This window comes from Gavia stellata, chromosome 2, assembly GCF_030936135.1.
Source record: "Gavia stellata isolate bGavSte3 chromosome 2, bGavSte3.hap2, whole genome shotgun sequence".
Lineage (NCBI taxonomy): Eukaryota > Metazoa > Chordata > Aves > Gaviiformes > Gaviidae > Gavia > Gavia stellata.
In genome coordinates this window covers 45,394,129-45,417,853 of record NC_082595.1, presented here as the reverse complement: position 1 = coordinate 45,417,853, position 23,725 = coordinate 45,394,129, and the positions used below count along the sequence as shown (strand labels likewise).

Genomic DNA, 23,725 nt, shown 5'->3' with positions numbered 1-23,725 from the left:
ACAATATCTTTCTTTATTGTTGGGCCTGGAACCAAAGAACATTAATGCATGGAAGGTGGAGGAATAGAGAGCAGTTTCAGTGCCCTTCTGATGCTGCTATGTGAAATTGCTTTTGCTATTACCAGATACCTAATCACTATGCATGTCTATGAACAGGTCTGGTTGCTAAAATTGAAATGAGATTACTTCGTCCATGGAGATGCATTGCAACTCAGGGCAAAAAGCTTGTCTGTTGATTATTACAAGTACAATAGTATTTATTCCTTGTGTGGTGGAAGAGTAGACCTGCAGAAGTGCAGATGCAAGCTTAATACTACTGCTTTCTTAATACTACTGTTTTCTCTTATTTGTTGTTAAGACGGCCATATTCCTTCAGCACAAGCACGTCCATGTGCTGTACAGTCAGTTTGCGTATGTGCAAGAAACCTTAACAGGCCTGTATGCTGTTTTTCTCCGTATGTGCTGTGCAGGTGCAGCGCTTCAAAAAAAACCCCTTCTCCCCTCTGTGCTATGTGGTTAATCTGCTTACGTATACTAGGTACTTGCCTGGCATTTCCAGACATCCAGTGACTGAAGAAGGAAGGCATGCCTATCTAGGTTTCTCCATTATCATAGCACTAATTGCCACCACTTGGAGAGATACTTCACTAGCATTTGCACTTGTAAACCTGCTATTTAAGAGACACTGGTCTTTATCCCTCCTTGGAAAGAGGAAGAAAACATTCCTGAGCATTGTCTGAGGCATTTAGAGCTGCATAATGATAATGATATGCGACACGTTAAGTACTAGTTTGTCTTGTGTATATGGGTAAAAGTTGGTATTTACTGCCCTTTATCTTATGGATTCACTGGAAATAAATTGTATGGTATTTTAAATGACTTGCACAACTGCATGGTTTCACTGAACTATTTTATTATGCAAGTGAACTTAAGGGGTATTGGATTTCATGCATCAGGATGCAAAATACCCATGATGGCTTGCTTACTGTGTGGGAGGGCTGCGGGCTTTTTCCTGTTCCACCTGATGTTTTACGGTGGAGCAGTTAAATATCAGGAGGTGGATGGTCAACTTCAAAGATACCGTGTTGCCTGCAACCAGAGACAGATTCTGGACGAACAGGCTGTAGCTCAAGAGTCAGACTTTAGGAAAAGACCTACCTGTGCATGCAACCCATCAGGAAACTGTGTTTATGAGAAGGAGGGATTGAAGAGGCAGTCATCTTTGGTTCCTGTCTAGGTCTTGGGTCTTACACAGAGAAGATGAGCTGGTTGGCAATGTGTTGCCTCCTTAAGAGACAATGTTTTCTGAATGTTTTTCAAATGGCACTTTAATTTTCCAAGTTAGATACTGTATGGTGCACAGTCTCTGAAAGGCTGCCCTGTCCCATGGATTGATCTACTGACTTAGCATTAGAAGAGATGTCTCAACAAAAAACCAAAAAAGTAAGAATAAATGCATGACTTTAGGGTACTACTAAAGCAAGGAAGATCCCATTCTAATTGCTGTAACGTCTAGTCCAAGAACTTTCCGTAGTGTTACGATTATTTAAACTATATTGTGAAGCTCTCTTCAGTTCCATCTTTCATTTTACTTCCTCTCTGTTGTCCCAGTTGGAAATGTAGGTAACATGTTACAGTCCACCCTGAACAGTCTGAAGTCATGGAATTAGTGTTCAGTCAGTGTAGTAGGGTCTTCAGCTTCTGTTGTCTTTTAAAATTCATGAAGCTTTTTTTCTTTTTAATGCAAATGGCATTGCCTTTTCAATAGCATGTTTTTTTCCTCTCTGGATCAAATTTGTTGGCAATTTTACGCATCCTAAGACAGGGGAAGATTAAAACCTCATGTTCTGTAATGTTTTTTTTTATGCACAAGCAAACCTTCTAAGGCCCTATTTGTCATTAATTTTAAGTATGTTAGTCTCAGACATAAAAGTATAATCTTAAAGTGTTATAGCATCAGCCTATGGAGAAGGAAGTTACATCTTCCTGTCTAGGATTTTTAGCATGCTATGTGCATTTAAAAATGCTTATTTATGTATAACAGCCGTGTGCTCCACTTGCCCCTCCAAGCACCTGTGTTCTGAACCAATTAAAAACTGCTTTCTTTTTGGTTATGGCTTCAGTTTTGTCCTGGGATACTGCCAGGATTTAGAAGCATAGAATCATAGTATTGTTTAGGTTGGAAAAGACCTTTAATATCATGAAGTCCAACCATAAACCTAGCACTGCCAAGTCCACCACTAAACCATGTCCCTAAGCGCCTCATCCACACATCTTTTGAATACCTCCAGGGATGGTGACTCAACCACCTCCCTGGACAGCCTGTTCCAATGCCTGACAACCCTTTCGGTGAAGAAATTTTTCCTAATATCCAATCTAAACCTCCCCTGATGCAACATGAGGCCATTTCCTTTTGTCCTATCACTTGTCGCTTGGGAGAAGAGACCAACACCCACCTCACCACAAACCCCTTTCAAGTAGTTGTAGGGAGTGATAAGGTCTCCCCTTAGCCTCCTTTTCTCCAGGCTAAACAACCCCACTCTGTCAGCTGCTGCTCATAAGACTTGTGCTCTAGACCCTTCACCAGCTTCATCGTCCTTCTCTGGACACACTCCAGCACCTCAATGTTCTTCTTGTAGTGAGGGGCCCAAAACTGAACACAGCATTTGAGGTGCGGCCTCACCAGCACCGAGTACAGGGGCACGATCACCTCCCTGCTCCTGCTGGCCACACTGTTAGAGAATCAGAAATCAATTTGGTAGGGATCTTACAAATGACCTGTCTTGCCTACACAGGGCAAGCAGGACTTCACTTGTGAAAGTTGTCTTAACTGTGTCTTGCTCTTTTTGTTGCTGACAGAAATGAGTCTGAGTTGTTCCCTCTTTTCCTCCCCACCAATATCTTGAATTGGTTAGCACCTTGGGTTTCGATTTAATCATCTTGGCGCCATGGGCAGTTTCATGTGGTCTGAGCTGAATGCCAAACTTACCTTCTCAGCCTAACAAGCCATCAAGGTTTCTTCAGACTGTCTAAACCAGGGCTTCAGGTGGGTTAAGCTCTGTTTGCCTGCTTCATTACCAGCTTCTCTGTGGCTAAAAGCTTGTGTGGAGTGGGTGTTGGACATCCATTTAGAAACACTGTTAAAACCATTCTGTTCTTCTTGAAATCAAGACTAAGGTTTGGAGATGGGAAGCAAGAGGACTTAATATGGCAGGAAGGGGACTCAAAGGATTTTCCCAGGCAGTCATCAAGTCATTGAAGTGACAGCTGCTAGAGGCCTTGTCCCTTCTTGCTCTGCCTGTCATGTGGCTAGCAGCTTGTCTGAGGGCACACCAGGGAATTCCTCTGTATCCTGCTCGTTTCTCATCCCTTTGAGAACACAGGAATTAACCTTTACCACATGCTCCAAGTGTCCTTGAAAGCTTTTGGATAACCAAGTAGTCATGTTCCTGCGTGCTTATGACTTTAAATGATTGACGTGGAAAGCAGATTACTTCAATTTTTGGTCTTAATACTAAAATCAGCCTTAAAAGATGTAGCAGGTAGATGGCTTTAGCACTAAATAGCTCACTGTGTAGCTGATCCTTTAGGAAGGGGACTGTATCCAGAAGGGTCTTTTTAGGGTTGGAGTAATACAGGGTATTCCCCTAGACTAGGGAGTTCACTTTTTTTTTTTTTTTTTAACTAGCAAATAACTGCTAAGGAGATAGAGTAGAAGATGAGTGTACTGGTGCTGACTAGAATTCTGTGCTTAGCCAACATCCTGCAGTTTTTTCTGGTAGTGGGAAGCACATCCTTTCAACTTCCTTAGCTTGTAAAGTGGTACTTATTTTACACCTACTGTGGTGTTTCAGCCAGAAGTACAAATAACTTGCACAATACAAAACTGTGGATTATGAGTATGTGTTTTCTTGAAGGGGGTAGAAAGGGATTAGAGTATGGTTACGGATTTATTGTTGAGAGGGATTAAGCAACAGGAGCTTTTTAAGGTCACATCTTTGAATTGTGGTCTTGCTGTTCCTAAGAATTAGGTATCTGAATTTTCCCCTCCCTTGCTACAGTGGAAACACTGTTTGGGCAACCTTTGGTTCTTAAGGCACAGCAAGAAAGCCTTAGGCATACTTCCATGCTGCTTTATGGATCCCAAATGCTACAGCTGGGAAAAGGAGCTCCTAGAAAACCTTTCTTGCTTGCTCTTTCTTGTTGCTTTTAGAGGAATTTTTTTTAAAAAATCCTGATGTAAAGGACACTGCTTTGGAAATACAGCTTGAAAGTGTCAGGGCACCTAAGCAGTCATCTTCTCTGGTTCAGTTCTGGTGTTCCATGACTTGGAAACTGCCTTCAGTCATCTTTCTATAGGAGGGTCCTCTGCCATCTGGGAGAAAGTGGGAGAAAGAAACAACTCTATAAAGGCTAAAAGACACTTGATGCTGTCATATCTCACTAAAAAAGGAATGCAAAAATTTCTTACATGTTTGACTAAAACTAGCTGAGGCAACTTATTTTATTCACAGTTCTGTGTTACTGTGACATTGTTTTACCTGACATTTATCCTAGAGTTTAAACATAGATAATTAAGTGGCTGGAAACTGCTGCAGTGTCAAGGTTTTGTAGTGAGCGATTCTAGTCCTCTTCTGCCTCTTCCTCTCATTTCTTCAAATGCGTGCCTCTGTGCTGGGCACCAGTGCCGCAGCCATAGCAGGCTCTCCTGCTCTGTTAGCTCTGGCTTTCTGTAATGTGACATTTATGAAATGTTGGGAAAATGTAATGAAATCTTACCTGTGTGCAGCTTACCTGTTGATTGCCTGGCCTTGTATTTACATGTCCACTTTTTCTTGTCTTTCCTTTAAAATTCCAAGCTACAAATCTAATGGGTTAGTAGAACTATATTACACAATCATCCCAGTTTGGGGTTTTTTATTTGTTTTGGGGTTTGGTTTTTTGGGGGTTTGGGGTTTTTTTTGTTTTTTTTTTTTTGAGACATAGTATAATATTGCAAGCAGTATAGTCTCCTGTAGTCAGAACAGTTGGGAGATAATCCTTTCCTGATTTGCCATTTTGCTGGTCCTTATGCTATTCCCTGCATTGCCGCTATTCCCACTCCTTGCTGCTTTTGTCTCCTGATTAGCTGCTAATAGACTTTTTCTAGTCATTAAATACTCTTGCCTTCTGCATACAATAGTCACCTCTGTCTTGCAGTCTACTTCTGCCATTGCAGTAAATCTGGTTATGTTGTTTCTTCACTAACAGCAATAGCTTAGTGAACTCTTGCCCTGTAGTATCATTCAGTACCCGTAACTGCTGGTTTTATGTGTTGAGTAGACTTTTATGAGGGGAAGAATGAACATTTATTGGGTTAATGCTGATTGCTTCATGAGAATAATCTGTGGCCTTTTGCCTTTAGAACCTCAGATTAATTCCAGCTCTAATATAAATGGAAGTTAAATTATAAGTCTTAAATTTAATTTAGTCATTAGGGCCTTTCGTAATCCAAGGGATGGCCGGCAGGCAGCTATGCTGTGCACTCACAGGAGCCCTTATTCCAAGGGGGTTTAGGCCTGGAAACAGTCAACTCTAAAATGCCCTCTTGTTTAACCAGAAGCCCAATCCAATCCTGTGTTGACTAGGAAAACCTGCAGAGGAATCTGAGTAAGACAGCGAAGTCAGTGCCCCAATTAAGTTTGCTGGTGTGGTAACACAAATCTAATTGGGGCTTAAGTGTGTATATTATAGAGGTAACAGTAGTGCATCAAAGCGTGGAGACTGTATTGTACACAAAGTACTGTGTTAACACCAAGAAAGAGCTTTCAGTACATCTTAAACAATGCTTTTTGTTTTTCTCCTTAGATCAATGTTCGAGTTGTTACTATGGATGCAGAGCTGGAGTTTGCCATCCAGCCAAACACTACAGGCAAACAGCTGTTTGACCAGGTCAGTGAAGGGTTGGTATGGGCTCTTGTTGTTTAAGCTTGGAGTACATTTCAGGCTACAGTGTTTTCCTAAGACTGGATTCCAAACCTACCTTTCTTTCTTCTCTCCGCCTCCTAATCAAAGAGTCCTGGTCCAAACTAAGACCTCTAAATTCCATCACAGTAAAAGAAAAAAGCAAAAATCCTTGCAGATATGTCATGTTCCAGTGAAACCTGTCTTCCTAGCAATGCTGGGTGATGAAGTGTCATAAGGGATCTAAAATGTCTACACAGCATAGGTAGTGTGTAAAAATGCACTTCTTGCTTTGAAATACAGCTTAGCTCTTATTTATTTCTTAAATTCTAAAGTTGAAATGTTGTCCCTGTGCAAAAAACTCTTCAGAATCAGGTCTTCAGATGGCTGATGAAGGTGTAGGCATAGCTGCATTCATTCAGGAGCTGAGTTGGAGGTAGCCACTTGCCACAGGTGTTCAAGTTTGCCACACTGCTGGAAAACCAGAAGAGTTTGTGATCTCCATACAGCAACTATAACAACATGCCTTGTAAAAAGCCACTGTGCAGCAGGATGGAATAGAGACTTGTCCAGCGTGCCTCCGGGGGTTGGCAGGGAAGTGGAGGGCATGAGTAGCCAAGACTCCCCACCTTTACTGTTATTGCTCCTGCTGTTGCATTAACAACATACAGGTCTGTTTGGAGATGGACGTAAAAAGGTCAGATAAAGACAACTAAAATAAACAAAGAGCACATTGTAAAACTTCATTATTCTTTTCTTAAGTAGCTTGCTCTTATAAAACTGAAGCAAGGCCTAGATTTCAGCAGAAAAATTTAACTTACTGTTCTGGAATTTAAATAAAAAAGAAAGGTTGCTTCTAGATATTCCTGCTGGAACCCTGAAGACTAAGAATTGATCTATGCGGACTTCAGTTAGACATATTAAGCTGTTTACAAAGTATTACAGCAGTTCCTTTGCACTTCTCCCCTTGATAGCAAAGGGTGGTTGCGCTTTAACTCAGCTAGGCAGAACTGGCTAAACAATGTCCAAAACCAACCAAAAACATTTAGTGTTTTCTTGGAGGGAGTGACAGGGGGAAACCAAATTATAATCACTGCAGAACTCCACAATACAAAATTGTATTTATTGTTAAATCTAACTTCAATTCTTTTTGATTATTACTGATGTGGGATAAACATCAAGCATTCATTGATTGGAAATCTGGTGAAGTGCATATGAAACGACTGTGTTTTTATGAAACCAGCATTTGGTCTTTGACCTTCCATCTGCTGCTGACCACCCTTGCATCAGGGTAATTTCCTCCCCCAGCCCCTTCAATGTTAACCCAAAACAGAGAACTCTGGTTTCATCTCGGGGTACAAAAATCCAAATAACTAAAAGCCACGTTTTTGAAAGCAATGCCTTAGATCAGGCAGTGTAAGTATGTCCTATGTTCTTTATTACAAGGATTCAACAAGGACTTTTTTCTCTGCCGTATATTCACTAATGTTTTCATCTGTTAAGAGTCGGGGCCATCTCTCTAGTATAAGAGAAACTACTTTCTTGACCTCCAGCTGAGAGGCACAAAATCCTGAGAACATGATAAAAGGCAGGATGCTTCAGATCCATGATGCTTCTAGCCTGCTTTCTAGGTAGTTCTGGACTTAAGAAGACTCTGCTTGTTGCAGCACTTACTGCACTATTGGGATAGACTATTGCCTTGTGAATATCTGCTCCTTACATCCTATAGCTCTGGTTTAAAACCTGTGGTTGGAAATTCTTACCTGTGACCCATACCTTGTTGGGGTGCACTTCTGCATATCAAGAGAAGACCAAGGTAGAAGTGTGCAGCACAAAACTGGGGAAGGCGAACACCATATGTTTAGCTGCAACTATTCTGGCATCCTCTCTTCACTTCTGCTGTGAAAGTCTTTTACTAGGCCCTTATCTCGGGTGGAGTTTACACTCAGATAAAGCCTATGGAGGCAACATGTTTTCGCAGGTATGAGGAGTGGCCCAACTTGAACTGCAGAGCAACTGTGGAGGGAAAAGGGTGTTGAAGAAACAGGCTATTTTTAAAAACCAGAAGATGATTTCTTGGTGTGCTGTCAGCTAGCAAAACTACTCTGGCAGTGCCCTTGCGCTTTAGGCTATGCTAGCGTAAGTGTATCCTGCATGTAAGGTGGATTATAGCTCCCTTTCTATAAAAGGGGAGAATAGTGGAAACCTGTGAATAATGAGTTCAGCTCTGCTCAAGCCAGACTTGTGCAGAGTTCACGCCGCAATGGTCCGAGGTCTCCCGAGAACCAACGCAGTGGGCTCTGCAGCTGGCTGGAGTACCTCCCAGGCTGTTGTATGCCGTCCTGGCCACGAGGAAAAGAAATTCAAATGGAGGAGAATGTGTCACTGGCAGTTTCTTGGAGTGAATGCATTTCTGGGTGGAATGGGCAGACTTAAGATTTCCCGCTTCATGCATTTGAGGAGGTGGGGTGAGGTGTCTCTCATCTTGAATATAATGCCTTGGTTCTTCATTCTTCCTAGTTTTGCTATGGAGAAAGTTTACAAACCATTTCCCAGAATACAGGCTAAAGCATTCATGTCTTTGTTCTTCATATTGGAACTCAAATGGTCAAATTGAAGTTTAGCTTGATACTTTCTCCCTCCTTGCCTTTAGGTTTTAGGAGGAACTTGAGGGGTCATAACTTTTGCAAGCTTTCTAACTTGATTTACAGAAAAAGTGTACTTTTTCTGTTGTAAGAGACATTCGGAGATAATGACCTGATAACTGTTTGATTTATGCAACTCTTTATTTTAACGAAGTTGCAACACTTTTTTGTGCAACAGGAAGTACCATGCTCAACATACCCCTGCTTTTCTGGTAGATTGAGTAAAGCCCAGTTCTGACCCTTCTAAAAATACGTCTAGCTGTCAGAAAACTTGTCTGTTCTATGGTGAAACAAGCTGCTTTAGGGAAGGAGAGAAAAAGAATTTTAGTCAAGCAAAGGCTGAAGTATTTTCAGACCCCAGCTCTTTTTTTAAAAAGTTGTGGGGTTTGGGGGTTTTGTTTGATGGGTTGTTTTTTTAATATAAACTCTAGTCAGTTATAACTAGTTACTTATGGCCCTGCTGAAGTAGAACATATAAACCATAGCCTACTGAATACAGCCCACAGTGTCTAGCTATGAACCTATCCCATTTCCTGAACTAGTAGGCGCTGACCTCTTTATCCTTAAAAATTATATTTGCTTAGTGACATTTCTCATACTACTATGCAATTTTCTTGGTCTCCTTATATCGCTAAACTGTATAGATTGCCTGTTATTCAACAATGTCACACAAACAGTAATTGTCAGAGTGTTAATCAGGATGGTGCATTTTTCCTCTATCTCCCTTATCAGCCCCAGGAAGCTCTGGCTTCCAGGTACAGACTGCTGGCTTCTAACTCACCAGTAAGAAAATTTAAGGGAAATTATAGCAAAAACTAATTTAAGTATCCCAAGGTCATTGTCTTTTTCAAGTCTGCTCTCCAGCAATACTATAAATGGGGAGGGTGAAACAGATCCTTGGTTGAGATCTCAGACGTGTTGAAGCACACGTAACTACACCCCCTCAAGTCTGTCACACTTTCCTAACTTGCAAAGCAGTTTTAAAAAGCTCTTGCCTTCCACTCAGTTCAGCTCCCTATGGTGATGCCTACATCACTTTTTGAGAGGCCACTCTGCAAATAACATCAAGGAAGTAAACCTGATATGTGTGTAGTGGATCTTTACAGATCTCAGCTCTGTCTAGAGCACAGCTTTACAGGTAGATGAGCTGGCAGCAAACTACTGGGCTATAAGAACAAGCGGTCAAGAGTAGGAGGAGGTCAGGAACTTGTTAGGCTGTCTCCTCCGCTGAGGAAAAGGAACGTGTCCAGGCAGGACTATTTTCACTAGTAAGCGTGCCATCCAGTCAACGGATGGTGTTTCTGGATCTTTTGTCTGGTTAGTATTTACAGTACATTAAATCAAATTTGCACTGATGTTGGCCCATCAATATATTTTGTCCTTCAAAACCAACCTTTGTGTGAGTTTAAACAAAGAATACCCTTGACTTGGAATACTTGCAGCTGGTTTTAGTTCTCAAAACTGCACAGGGAGCTTTCTGCAGCAGCTGTGTGAAGCATCCCTCAGTTGCTTCCTGCAGGCAAATAATCTTTGGTGACTGGCAGACAAGATCACTTCAGCCATTAGTACTGCTAACTAGTTGTAGTTAGTACTAACACCATTACAGACCATCTCACCATAAGCTTTGGTGAGAGAAGTAACTTGTCTGCTTCACCGAGGACAGTTTTAAGAAGGGCCAGTAGATAGAAGCAAGCAGAAGCCCCACCTGCTGCCACTGTACCAGTCTAGCAGTTGGTGGCCTGTCATTTGCCCCATTTGTCTATCCTGGTTTCCCCATAATCGTCTTCTCCTAAGAACTGTGTGGGACAAGTAGCTTAGCCTATGCTATTGCTGTCATCTACTATGGCAGCTGTATGTCTTTGTCTACAGATGAAATTAAGAGATGCCAGATGAGTAGGTTTAGGCTGTTGCCTGCACCCACAGGTGATGTGGGACTTGAGAGGATACATGGACTTCAGGTGAACTGTTACCTACAATGACTTTTTATTTTAACCTTTCTGTTGCAGGTGGTTAAAACCATAGGTTTACGAGAAGTGTGGTACTTTGGTCTTCAGTATGTGGACAACAAAGGATTCCAGACTTGGCTGAAGCTTGATAAAAAGGTAACAGACTTTGGGCTAATTGCTGAACAAATGTTAATGCGTACACGATTCCTGATGTGTTATTGACTGCAGCTTTATAAACCTTGTACCTGTTCTTGATTGTTCCTTAATTCTCATAACTCCAGGAGTATTTTCAGAGAAAGCTTTATGACCTCCATGGGAACTGTTTGGGTGAGGTGTGGTATAGTGGAAGTTTTCCCTTTCTCTGTGTGAATTGCAGAAAGCTTTATAGCATTTGTCAAGATGTACAGCCGCAGCTTGATATGGTACTTTGTTGGGTAGAAGCAGCTATTCTTGCTGTGTCTGGAGGAACATCTTGGCTAGTGATGGTTTTAGTCTCTGCTTGTGCAGGGTCAGTTGTTGCACTAATCAGAAAGGTAGGTCATTTCAAGGCTAGGCAGTTGTAACAGTGCAGGTGCCTCTGATGTGCTCTTGTTTGTGGACTTGCAATGCTTATGAGGGTATGAACAGTTTTTCTTTATGCGGCAGTCAGTGACATATCTGTTTAATGATGGGGCTGTTCTCTGTCAAACGTGTACAATACTGGATGGGTTTTCCATGTGATACAGCATGGTAGATCATTCTCCAGTGACCAAGGTTTGCTGTGCAAGCAGAATTTTACTGGCTCAGTTGAAAAAAATAATGCGTCTCCCCTGTCTTCTCATACCAGTAAGCAGCTGGAATTAAGGAACGCCAGTAATGAGTTGCCAGTCACTTGCCTCTTAAGGCAAATGCCCCAAATCCCTTTTCCTGTGTAAAAGCAATTTATTCTATTGTTTGCAACCCTGCTCAGTTGTGTTGTTGCCTCTGTCCTCAGGTTTCTGCTCAAGAAATCAGAAAGGAGAATCCCCTCCAGTTCAAATTCCGCGCCAAGTTCTTCCCAGAGGATGTGTCTGAAGAGCTGATCCAGGACATCACGCAGAAGCTCTTCTTCCTGCAGGTGAAGGAAGGGATCCTCAGTGATGAGATCTACTGTCCTCCTGAAACAGCAGTACTTCTTGGCTCCTATGCTGTGCAGGCCAAATTTGGAGATTACAACAAAGATGTGCACAAGCCTGGATACCTCAATTCAGAGCGTCTGATCCCCCAAAGGTGAAGGAGTTAGTTGATGCAGTCTCCCATTTTTTTTTTGGTGTTTTTTTGTAGGTTTGGTTTTTGGTTTTTATTTTAAAGTCAAGAATTTGCATTCTAGTTCTGTAGTTTAACTGAAAGCATGATTTCTGTATTTTTTTTTATTTGAATTGTCTGCATTTGGGTTTTCTCCTTTTATTTTTATCTGTCAGAGTACGTTTTTGTGCTCTCTCCTTGGATTGGTTAGGGAGAGGAGGTATACTTTTTAAATCAGCTTTTCTTTCCTTAACATTGCTGCCATGCTGGTAACTGGCAGTATGAGTGTCTCCTCTCTAAGAAGAAAAGAGCAGCCTTCAGTCATGAATGTGTCATCCCTGGAGAAGTTTGGGTTGTGTGTCCTTAATCCTAATGTACAGTCCTAAAAATACTAAAACTGGAAAGCATGTCTATGTAGTCCATCCCCACAGAAGTAAGTGTGTGCTATCAGACAAACTCTTCTGTTTGTGCAGAGTGTCATCAGGAAGCATAGTGTCTAATTCCAGGAGTGACACCAACTTTTGCTTTGCTTTAACCCGCTGGTGTCTGCAGCATGTATGTGATTCTTTTGCAGTGTTCTGCTTATTCCTCTCATGTCTCTGGTCAGTGACAAGAAAGGCTTTGCAGAGGTTTTTTGTTCATTCTGAATTGCTCTGCTTCACAGAGTACATCTTTGGGCTGAGTAGGATCTTCCTCTTGGTTTCAGTAAGGCTTCATGGGTGGGACTGATTTTTCAGTAAGACTATAGCAAAGATGAACATCAATGGGCGCTGCAGAACACAAAGTCTAAGCTTGCTAATATCGCTTTCTTTGTGTAGGGTGATGGACCAGCATAAACTCTCCAGAGAGCAGTGGGAAGAACGGATCCAGGTGTGGCATGCTGAACACAGTGGCATGCTCAAGTAAGTGTTTTGTATCAGTCCCCAGGCCCGGCATTTTGTCGCTGGTTGATTACCTTAAGTTTGCAGTTCTACACCATGCTTTTGAAATAGGCTGCAAGAGTCGCCTGTGTGGGGGAACTCTTGGTGTATATTTTCTAGTCCAACATCAAATCACATGGTAAAACTCAGTAGGATTTTCACACTTGTGCTGAGAACAGTCTCTTGGATGGCTTCCTGAAAATCCTGGACCTAGGCACAGTGTATCAGTGATGACTGAGTGGAAAAAAAAAGTGCAGGTGTGCATCTAACCTTAAGTTCATTGAAGAATTTGCATTGGCAGATGGGGAAAGTTCAGGTACTGTACCTTTCCCACTCACTGTACCTTGAGACAAGGATGAATGCTGGAAGAGTTGAACGTTGCTAATTTTCTGTCCGGAAATACTAGGGCTTGGTAAATGGGAGTACTCTGTGTGTGTGTGTGTGCATAGGTGTAATGTCATAACTCCTAAAGTGAATCCCAAATGCTGAATGTTCAGTTTTAACTCTTGTGTTTGACGTGTTGGTTTAGGAAAAGTTACTTGTTTCTGTTGAAGACATTGTGCTTTTTGAGATAGTCAAGATAAATGAGAAGCTAACATCTGCTCTCCTTCCCGTCTCAACCAGAGAGAATGCCATGCTGGAATACCTGAAGATTGCTCAAGACCTGGAGATGTATGGAATCAACTACTTTGAAATCAAGAATAAGAAAGGAACTGACCTTTGGCTGGGGGTTGATGCCTTGGGGCTCAACATCTATGAAAAGGATGATAAGTAAGGCTTTTTTTCACACACACACCCCCCACCACCACCTCTGATCTCCCAGAGTGAGGGCTGGTGTGGGAACCAAGGGACATTTCTCATTTACAGGATCAGGGCAAAATTTAGAACTTGCTTCTGTTCTTGTTTTGGATCAGTAGGTGAAGCTGTGCTAGGAAATGAGCTTTCACATCATTTATGTTTTCATGACTTTCCTGATCTTTGTAGCCTGTCCTGCTAATGCTACCCACCATGTAAAGAGAGATGTCAGTTGTACAATGCTGTCTGGTAAATTGTGCACAGTTTAGAGCTGAACCCTGAACTAAAGAGTTTGCCAAGCTTTTCCTTGAGTCAGGTTGCCAGGTATGCCAGCAGTGGATACAATACAAGAACCTAGATAGGCTAATATATCTGCAGAGTGTTTAGACATCTAAGGCCATTCCTATACTGAGGTGAACGATAGATGTGTGTACAACTACCTGGGTTTGAAAGAGACAGATTGTGGGGTGGACACGAAACCAAAGCCGGATAACACCCAGAACTTAGGGAGGGGTTAACCTATATAGTTGCTGTGAACAAGGAATGAAATGAGGTCTTGCTGAGGTACGAGTAGTTTTAATCAGCCCTTCTGGTAAAGGTAGAGCCACTATTAATTGGATAGTAGGTGGGAAATGATAGACTACATCTATAAATAAACATACAAGGAAGGTGAGAACAGCTGTGTCTAAGCCTGCTAGTCTCTTCTAATACTCCACAATTGAAGGATTGAAGGGGAGTGAAAATAGGCATTTTTTAGATGAAAGGTTGCTGTCTAGACTGCTTCTTTCTTTTTTTTCTTCTCTGTCGTCCATCCCCTGTTTCCCCACCTTGTTTCCCCCCCCCGCCCCGGCCCTGGTTCCAAGTCTTGGTTTCATGTCACTAATCTGTAACAATCATTATAATACAGAGCAGATTACCTGTTCTACATCTTTGCTTCCAAAAAGCTTTGAATGTAACCCAAATATTAATTGGAACTCTCTGGAGCTTCTGTTAAGATGGCAAAGAGAAATGCAGTCTTTTCTGCAACGGTAATATGTGCTGTCACCCAGAAAACAAGGAGTGTCACTTGAAAGAAAAGTAGTTTCGCTCATGTAATACTTCAGTCTTGAATGACTAGTCTTGCTATGTAACCATGGTCACACAAACAGGTTTTTCAAGCTGCAGAAGCAGACAGAATATAGCTGTTGACTGTAAAGAGCTATCAAGAGCGTTTACAAAACATAGTGCTGGAATAAACTGCTTGTTTTTGCTGTAACTCTTGCTACTATGTAATTAAGTCTTTTGAGCAGATATGGGGGCTAGAAAAATAGTAATGTGTACTTCGCCTCTGGTTTGTATGTGCAAAATTCGGTGGCTGGGGCAAAGGTGAAAAAGCAAAGATTTCGTTGTTGAATTTCAACCTGAGGAAAATGAGACCATGCTATAGGTGTGTGAGCCTCTATACTGCAGTGTATGTCAGTGTCCTGCTTCTAGGTATTTTCAAGCTTTTTTTTCTGCATTAAAGAGGAGGATCTGCAATAGAACTTATTAATAAGTGAATTATTTTAGTTGTCTGTCATACTGTATTATCTAGGGTTGAAACACTTAAGCTAATATGATGGAGGCTGGAGTAATTAGTTAGTCTAATCAAATACTTTTCTTTACAGTTCTTAAAGTTACGCACACGCACTTGCATAATCTTGCAGTTGCGATAAAGTTTAGGGAATGGTAGGTTCTGAAGAGGATGTGTTTTGTTCTTGATGTCTGGTTTTAAATGAAGCAAGGGGGGTTTTTTATGCTTGGACCCAGCGAAATCATGCTATGTAGTAGCTTTTCCGTCTCTGACAATGAGTCAAATTCCTCCAAAATTGCCAGCTTTTTTCCTTAACCGATGAGCTCCATAGAAAGGATTCTTACAGAGATTGAGTGGTTCACCATGATGATAGACATTTAGAGAAATGCTAAACATTAAATACTTGTGTCTTCAAACCATTTGCAAGAAATAATTGTCAGCGCTTCAGTGTGTGTCAGAGACATATTGGAGGGGTTAGATAATAACAAGAAGATTGGTTGTTGGTATTATAATTTATGTAAGACACAATTCTTAATCGTTAACTGCTATCTCTAGAGAATATAGCTTCCCTTGGTAAGAGAACAATAGAAGAAGAATAATGTATATTGAACATAAAAATTGAAATACTTGGTTGGGGGGAATTAAAGGAATTAGTTACCGTCAAATATGCAAGTCCTTGTAATATTAGAACTTGCCGCAGAGCTGGGCAGGTATGTAAGGGTGAAGTACTGGAATGGCTCAGAAACATTTGATCTCATGAATAACTTGATGCTTTTTGTATGCAAGAGTCTAGGGAAATTAAAGCAGAGGAAAATCTCAATTGATTCATGAAGCTTAGAGAAGTAATTTTAAACAAGCCAACAGACCTGAACTCCAAAGCAGTGAGGAAGAGCCGGGAGTCTGAATATTGCCCTTTGCTTTGTAGGGGTGCTTTCCAGTAGGAGAGAGCCACATGGCACAGCTCGTTGCATGACCAACGTGTAAAGTTCTGTTTTGTGACTAGTGGAATGGGCTGAAAGAGCAGTTTGCATGGAAAGAAAGAACAGGGCTCTTTGTTACTAGCCTTGCCTGTAATCTAGGAGAGGAAACGAAAGACAAGAAATCTGCTGCTACCATTTGTGTTTGTGCCTGCCGAGCACTTAAGAAGTGAAGGCAGCATGGAAGTAACTGGGCTAGCTGTAACACAGCAGGGTAGACTTCTCTGTGAGTGCTAGAAGGTGGGGGGAGCAACTGAGTTACTTCTGGCTTATGCCTCCCATGATGTACGAGAAGCCTCCTGGAAGCACAGCACCTATACCTAAAGCCTGCATGCTGTAGATTTTAGGCCCTGATTTCAAAGAAATTAACTTAAAGCAGGTGTTTGGTAAAGCTGAGTGTGTGGCTTTGCTAGAGACCATCCCTACTGCATAGCCAAAGGGCAGTAGGGTGGCTGACCAAAATGAGGAGACTCTGTAAGGGAGGTGACTGGGCTTCTTTCCCTACTCTGGTGGGTTTTTGGTTCACCTACTGTCTTCCCTCTGTTGAGAGAGCTGTGTGAAGTCTTGCATCCCACTGAGTCTGTGTGTTAGAAGTAATGTGGGGAAAAAAAAAATGTTCATTGCAGCATCTCTTAAAAGTAAGTCTCTTCCTTCCAGACTGACTCCAAAGATTGGGTTCCCCTGGAGTGAAATCAGAAACATCTCTTTCAATGACAAGAAGTTTGTTATAAAGCCTATTGACAAGAAGGCACCAGTAAGTATATCTAGAATGGATTCCTGGATACTGCATATGAAAAACTAATACTGTTTCATCTCAAAATAAAGTAGTCTTTAGAGAGGAGAAAGTTGCAGATACTCTAGATGCAAAATGAGCCTTAGTATTTAGAGCTATCTGTTTTTCTGTGCAGCATAAATAAAGGGCTTATGGTGGTATCTAACATGGAGAAATACAAGGATTTTACAGCTGAGTCCTTTTCTTCTTGCAAACTAGGTAGCCTTATGCTTAAATCTGAGATTCTTCTCTAGTCCTGTGAGTCTTCTGTGTAGCCAGATTATACTGAGACTAGTCCTCTCCCCATTTCTTTCAGTGCATGGAAGCTGGTGGGTAACTTTATTTTTGTTGTTCATTTAAAAAAAAACCCAAAACCCAAACACAAAAGTAATTCAAATGCTACTGCAAAACCACATGGATACATATGGCCTCCCATCTTAATGCTCACTGCTCACTTCCACACTGCTGAAAGAGTAAAAGCTGGTTAAGGACCATGGTGTTCATTGATCTTCTTGAATACTAGGGTAAATGGCAAGGATATGATTTCTGTGGATAACTAAAGTGTAGCTACCTGTGAATGTTGCTTTTCAATACTTAGAAACATGTTTTCAGAGCTATTTTAGTGAAGAATTTGCAATTTACTTTGACCTGTTGAGAACATAAAGTGGAATAACTGGTATAGGTGGATCTCATTCTGTCAGTCTTGTGAAACTACTGGAATAGTTGAGAAAGGCCTCCTCTTCTTCTCTTCCGCCACCCCAGTACTTGGCCTTGGTGGGTAAGTACAGTCCTGAGAAATAATAAGCAGTTTGGCTTTGGCAAAGGGTGATGGCTTATACATCTCGTTAACAGAAAAAGATCCTCCCAGTAATTTAAAGGATACTAATGTGCAGTGTCCTGCAGGGCTTTCCTCCAGATAACAACCTGGGGTTTGGGGGGAGAGGAGCTTCTTGCTGTGATGCTGTTAGTGAAAGCCAACAAAACTCCACAGAGGTAGAAAGCTGGTCTCTGTCAGGCATGCATTTCTCAAAAGAAGAGCCTCTCAGACATGTTGTACACCTTACAAAATATTAATCTCCTGTTTATGGATCACAGCTTTCCATCCACTGCGCAATAGTAAATCTGACTGAGTTTGAAATGGGAGACTTGCAAGAGGCTGATAACAGAAAGGTGTTAACACTGAAAACCTCAGTTATGTTTCCTCCTTCTGTCTCAGTTGTCCTTTTCCCTCTGGGTGGTGTTATGTTTAAAGCTATGTGTGAGAGAAGAATTCATCTGGACGCTAATTGTGAGTGTTCAGGAAGTTGTCTGGATCTTTTCATATGCTTGTGTCTCCTTTTAAAAAGGCAAGTATTACAACTACAGCAAAATATTCAGTCCACCCGAGATGTGGTTTGGAAGCTCCCCTTTAATTTGGAGGATTCTAAATGTCAGTGTTTAAATGGACACTAATGTAATGGGTAGAGTCCTGTGGCACCTTGCCCAGAATAAGCTTTTTAATTTTTAGGCCTGTCTGCCCACATACTCTAACATCTTCAGCACATTATCTTTAAAATATCAAGCTGTGATGCTCCCAGTTGTGTGAGACCAGGAGGAGGCTGGGATGAAGAAAGGAGGGGATTCTTTTATGTTATGTGGATGTTTTGTCCCTTGGTTATGGCCTTAAATGACAAACGCAACCACTGTCCATGCCCTCAGTATTTATTTCCATGTATGTCAGCCTTTCCTCAAGATAGGACCTGTTCACCACAAGGTACACAAACTGTTCGTTTTTAAAATTACTTGTCAGAAATAGGAGGTCATGTGAATAGCTTACAGGTAGAGTTAGCGGTATCAGACCTGTGCAGCTCGGAATGGCTCTAGCAGGATTTAGTCGGGGAGCACAGCACATGGCACTGCTTCTTTTGCAGTCAGTATGTGAATTAGGAAAATGCATTGAAGAAAACAAGTCCTTGTCAGCATATTAATGTTCATCTTAATAGCACTTGGAGAGCTTTTCATTGCTTCTAGTGTGACTTGTAGTTTTCCCAGCAATAGCCACTACTTGTGCCTCTGAGCTCAGGCAATTAAAAATATGATCACTGCTGCCATGCCAAAGTGTAGAGCCTCTGTGTGCCCCTTCTCAGTTCCACCTTTCACTAACACTGAGGCAATCCATAGGAGAGTGATTCTAAGGAATGGGTACTGGTTTACAGTGGTAGTGTGGCAGCTTGCCCACTGCCCATATCACTGTCCACATAGTACACAAAAAAAGGCACAAAGTTGCCGAGTTTGTTCACTGTGTAAGTTCAGACTGCATAGTAAACGTGTATGTTTGTGGATTCAGAAGAATCATCAGGCAGGTAATGAACTTGGCCCTCTCTATCCCTTTCTTAGCAGATTTACGTCTAGAAGATCCAGTCTGGTGTATTGTTTCTGTAAAAGCCTGGTTATAACACAGATAATAAGAAATGTGAGGCTGTTCTTTTTGCAGAACCAGAAATTTTAGAATATCTTGTGTTTTGTTACTGCCTGCAACCCAATATTCAAAATAACCTGTATGTTTGGTGGTTCAAAAAAAATAGCTTTCATTTGACACTCTTGTAACAGCTTAGGTCAGCTTAAGTAGGAAAAGCTGTGGAGAGGAAAGAATGATATTGGAATGTATTTCTTCTCTTTCTCTGAAAAAACAGAGGTAGTGCCTTGAATACTGATTCAAATACATCAGGAAATTCTATAAAGTTAGTTTAACAGTCTGCAATACATTTTTAGTTTCATGCTTTATCTTTTGGTCACAAAACCATGCAAACTTAAAAACTAATTACTCTATGAGTTGCCCAGATGGTGACCTGCCAAACCGGAATCTTTTGCAACGTTTCCAAACTCCGCAAAGTCTCCTCTTGAATGGAGATTGATAATTTTCTCTAAAAGATACTTTTTCTAGAAGAGTAACTTGTCAATTCTATGTAGACTTTAAATGGAGAATATAAATAACAATTGTTTTGGCTTCAGATGATATTGGCAGTCCCTGCTACTATATTTAAATTGCTTGTGTATATGTCTCGATTACAGTGAAATTAGTGGCAAGATGATCTATCTGCAGCTGGGAGAGGAGAAAGCACGCTTGGAAAACTGACTGTGTGTTGACTCTCTTCTAGGACTTTGTGTTCTATGCCCCTCGTCTGAGAATTAACAAGAGGATCCTGCAGCTCTGCATGGGCAACCATGAACTGTATATGCGGCGCAGGAAGCCCGACACCATTGAGGTGCAACAGATGAAAGCCCAGGCCCGGGAGGAGAAGCATCAGAAACAGCTGGAAAGGTGAACTTGAATACAGAGAGTGGGGATGAGGTGGCAGAGAGAAATGACACCAAGCTGCCAGGGTTCAGCAGGCCCTAGAGCTCTGGCTTATGGGGGTGGACTCAGGTATTCTGCAGCAGGACTGTAAGCATTACTTTTCTGGCTCAGACCTGTGGCCATGTAGTCTACTGTCCTGTTTGCAGTCTTGAGACTTGCAAGGAAACGTGCAAGTAAAGGCACAGTGGGCTCCTGTGTGGTGGTGCACACCTAGAGAGGGGTTCTCCTGACTCTCGAGTGTTAGTACCTGATTTATGTCTTGGACCGTGGAATGGTTGGGAGCAAGGGAGAAACCTACGCAGGGACCATGTGTGCACACTGCGGAGAGAGAAGAGGGGACTGGGAGACCTCTTACAGGCAAGGAAACAGGATTAGCAATTCCTTCGGGCTTCTACCACTGGCTGCAGGTTGCTTACGGTTCAAGAAATCACGCTGCTTTTCTCCTGTATTTGTGGCTTGCTTGTCTTCATTCCCTCAGTGCTCTTGTTTTTACACCTCCTTGACTTTCCTTATGACAGAAGTAGCAAAGTTAAATCTCCTCTGCTGTGCAGTACAGAGTCCTGGTTTTCTCTCTCTGCATCCAGTAGCTATTTGGTGTTCTAAATTTCTGTGGCAGGCAACAAAAATACAAATGTTTTTATGAAATGGGGTATCCAAACCTGAGCAAAAATTCTGAAGTGATGAAGGAACAGGCTGTGTGTATTTCTGTCTTTTGGCTCTTGTTTTGTGGTGGTCACTTCCCATTGAACTGCCTGGAGGGATGCCCAGCCAACTTTCTTGCCTTGCTGTAGTTTAGGTCTGAAAGTGAGCTTCAAGTATGAAATGTTTCTAACAGGCAACAACTAGAAAATGAGAAGAAGAAGAGAGAGACAATTGAGAGGGAGAAAGAGCAAATGTTGAGGGAGAAGGAGGAGCTGCTGGTGAGGCTACAAGAGTATGAGGTGAAGACTCAGAAAGCAGAGAAAGGTAAAGTACTTGTGCTGGCTGACCAGATCACATGTATTGTGCTCCATAGAAGGGTTATATAGGTTGCTGCCTACACCTAGCCTAAATCTGGTGACACTGGGATCTCTTGGCAAGACTTACCAATATCTGCCTATATGGGTAAATACACAAGTGCACACACTGCTAAGATCATCCAAAGCATGAAAGTAGCATAAAATCTGCTGATTGTATTTGGGAACTGAAGGGCATGAACTCTGTTTTTCCTTGTTGCAAAGAGGGTTTTAGCAGTATAGCCTCTTCCAGCAGCGAGCAAGAGTTCAGCTCTCAAGTACTTTTTACTTGACTCCTAACAGGGAGAAGTACTTTGGGAACAAGTCTTCCCAGTGAAATGGAAGCTTCTGTTTCAGTCCACAGATGTGCAGATTGGAGACAGCAACATCTGGTCCCTGCAGTAAACTGTCAATTAAGGGCAGCAGGATTATGTCAGTGTTACAGACTTCAGTGCAAATATCTTGCAGATGATTTAATTATAATGTGCAGCTGACTACTTCTGAATTCAGTTACTTGATGTATTATGCAAATAACTTCTTTGAGGTGCACAGTGAAGGGATACTGCATGCTGGAGTCAAGTGCTTGTCATGACTTCTGTGGTTACCTAAGAGACTGTCTGCAGTCCCTTTGCTTTGGCCAGGCTTGTGGACTTAACTGCATTGATGCATCTTTTTCCAGAGCTCTCAGATCAGATCCAAAGAGCCATTCAGCTGGAGGAGGAAAGGAGACGAGCCCAGGAGGAAGCAGAACGCTTGGAAGCTGATCGTTTGGCTGCTCTGCAGGCCAAGGAAGAGCTGGAGAGACAAACTATGGACCAGATAAAGAGTCAGGAACAGCTGGTAAGACCCAGTCATTTTGAGGATAAGATATACAGGCATGTTACTATGCCCTTTGAGTAAGGCAAAGCCTTGTTTTCCAGGGAAAAACATAGTGCAGTGAAGTACTAAACCAAGCGATAGCATCATTGTGGCACTGGTTTCTATCATGAGCAATCTACTCTTTGTTCTTAATTTCCTATTCAGTCTTTATTACAGTGGAGTGTAATGCTTGGGTCTTTTCTCAGTCAACAGTGTTTCATTGTTGTTTTGGGGTTTTTTTTGTTTTGTTTTTTTAAGAGTCCTTATAATTCCAATTTTATTATTCAACAGGCTACAGAGCTTGCAGAGTATACAGCCAGGATTGCACTTCTTGAAGAGGCAAGGAGGCGTAAAGAGAGTGAGGTTGAAGAGTGGCAAATCAGAGTGAGTATCTCTGTTTTGCAAAGTTGCTCTGAAGTTCTACAGTTGAGCAGAGCATACCGCAGTGCTTAGCCTGGTATGACTTCTTTAAACACGTGGAGACAAACATCTGTACACTAGCAGAGAAGGGCAGACTTGTGGTGAATGTGCAATATGCCTGCAAAACACCTTTCTTCCAACAAGACTTTAGTCAAAATTCAAAATGGAAGCCTGTATAAAACCTAAAAACACGCTCATCATCTTGGAACCTTGGAGGGGAAGGGGGCGCATGTATAAATCATGCATTTAATCCATGATGTAATGTCCGAAAACACTACATCAATCAAGAGAAGACACTGCAAATGCAGCCACACAGCAGGTACCTGTCTTGAGGAGTGTGCTGTTGTCAGTGGCTTCCTGGTACCTGTCTCGGGAAGAGTTGAATAATTTGATGCGCTAAACCGAAAAATAAACCATGCAAGGCTCGGAGGGCCTGGTGCTCCCAGTGCCCTCTAACTAGCGCTGCAGACTGCCTGGGAGGGTGGAACCACTGAAGCAGCAAGGAAGCTGACTGCCTAGTGCGTAATTGCATTAAAAATGCCAACTCAGGAAACTAAGTTCTTGCTCCATGGAATCCCTGTTTACAACCAACAGCTCTTCAAATGGAGAACAGGGTGAAGATAACCGTAATGTCCCACAGAACTGTTTTTCCTAGACTCTGTTTTACTGGAAGAAGATTCTTTGTTTAGATCCCCTGCACATGACACAGTGGATGACGATAGCATCACTAGCAAAAAAAAAAAAAAAATATTTATGTTCTGCCTAAGACTGTAACAGCGTACTGTCAGCTGAAGAGATTTAATTCCCTCTTTCTTGCTTTTCATTGTAGATTGACGAAACTGGTGGGAAGATAAGTATTGAAGTGTTCATTAAGCTGGTTTAAAGCAAGAAATGCATGAAAATATTTTTCACTCTTTTTTCCCAAAGGCCAAGGAAGCCCAGGAGGATCTGGTAAGGACAAAGGAGGAGTTACACCTGGTAATGACTGCTCCACCTCCACCACCACCGCCTGTCTATGAGCCGGTGAACTACCATGTCCACGACAACTTGCAAGATGAAGGATCCGAGTACTCTGCGTACAGCGCAGAGTTCTCCAGCGAGGGGATCAGGAATGACCGCAACGAGGAGAAACGCATAACTGAAGCAGAGAAGAATGAACGTGTACAGAGGCAACTGAGGGTAAGAAAATGTTTGGAGGAGGGGGAGTAATGAAACAAATTGTTCCTGGAAAATAGATCCTGGAAAATAGTGGTTAACCACTTGTTTAAGCGTACAAAGCATGATAGTTTCTCTTTGTTTACG

The 23,725-nt window shown here is 41.9% G+C and overlaps 1 protein-coding gene across 1 annotated transcript in view; it reads left to right on the top strand.

Annotated features, from left to right (window-relative positions):
- The window catches only part of EZR (ezrin), a 37,940-nt gene that overhangs the window by 12,630 nt on the left and 1,585 nt on the right, over positions 1 to 23,725 (top strand). Inside the window, exons 2-12 of the mRNA XM_059835613.1 lie at positions 5,848 to 5,931; positions 10,595 to 10,690; positions 11,508 to 11,782; positions 12,616 to 12,699; positions 13,342 to 13,488; positions 16,699 to 16,795; positions 19,951 to 20,114; positions 20,986 to 21,116; positions 21,825 to 21,985; positions 22,295 to 22,387; positions 23,351 to 23,602. Of these exons, the coding sequence (XP_059691596.1) occupies positions 5,848 to 5,931; positions 10,595 to 10,690; positions 11,508 to 11,782; positions 12,616 to 12,699; positions 13,342 to 13,488; positions 16,699 to 16,795; positions 19,951 to 20,114; positions 20,986 to 21,116; positions 21,825 to 21,985; positions 22,295 to 22,387; positions 23,351 to 23,602 (1,584 nt within the window). The remainder of the gene's footprint in view (positions 1 to 5,847; positions 5,932 to 10,594; positions 10,691 to 11,507; positions 11,783 to 12,615; positions 12,700 to 13,341; positions 13,489 to 16,698; positions 16,796 to 19,950; positions 20,115 to 20,985; positions 21,117 to 21,824; positions 21,986 to 22,294; positions 22,388 to 23,350; positions 23,603 to 23,725) is intronic.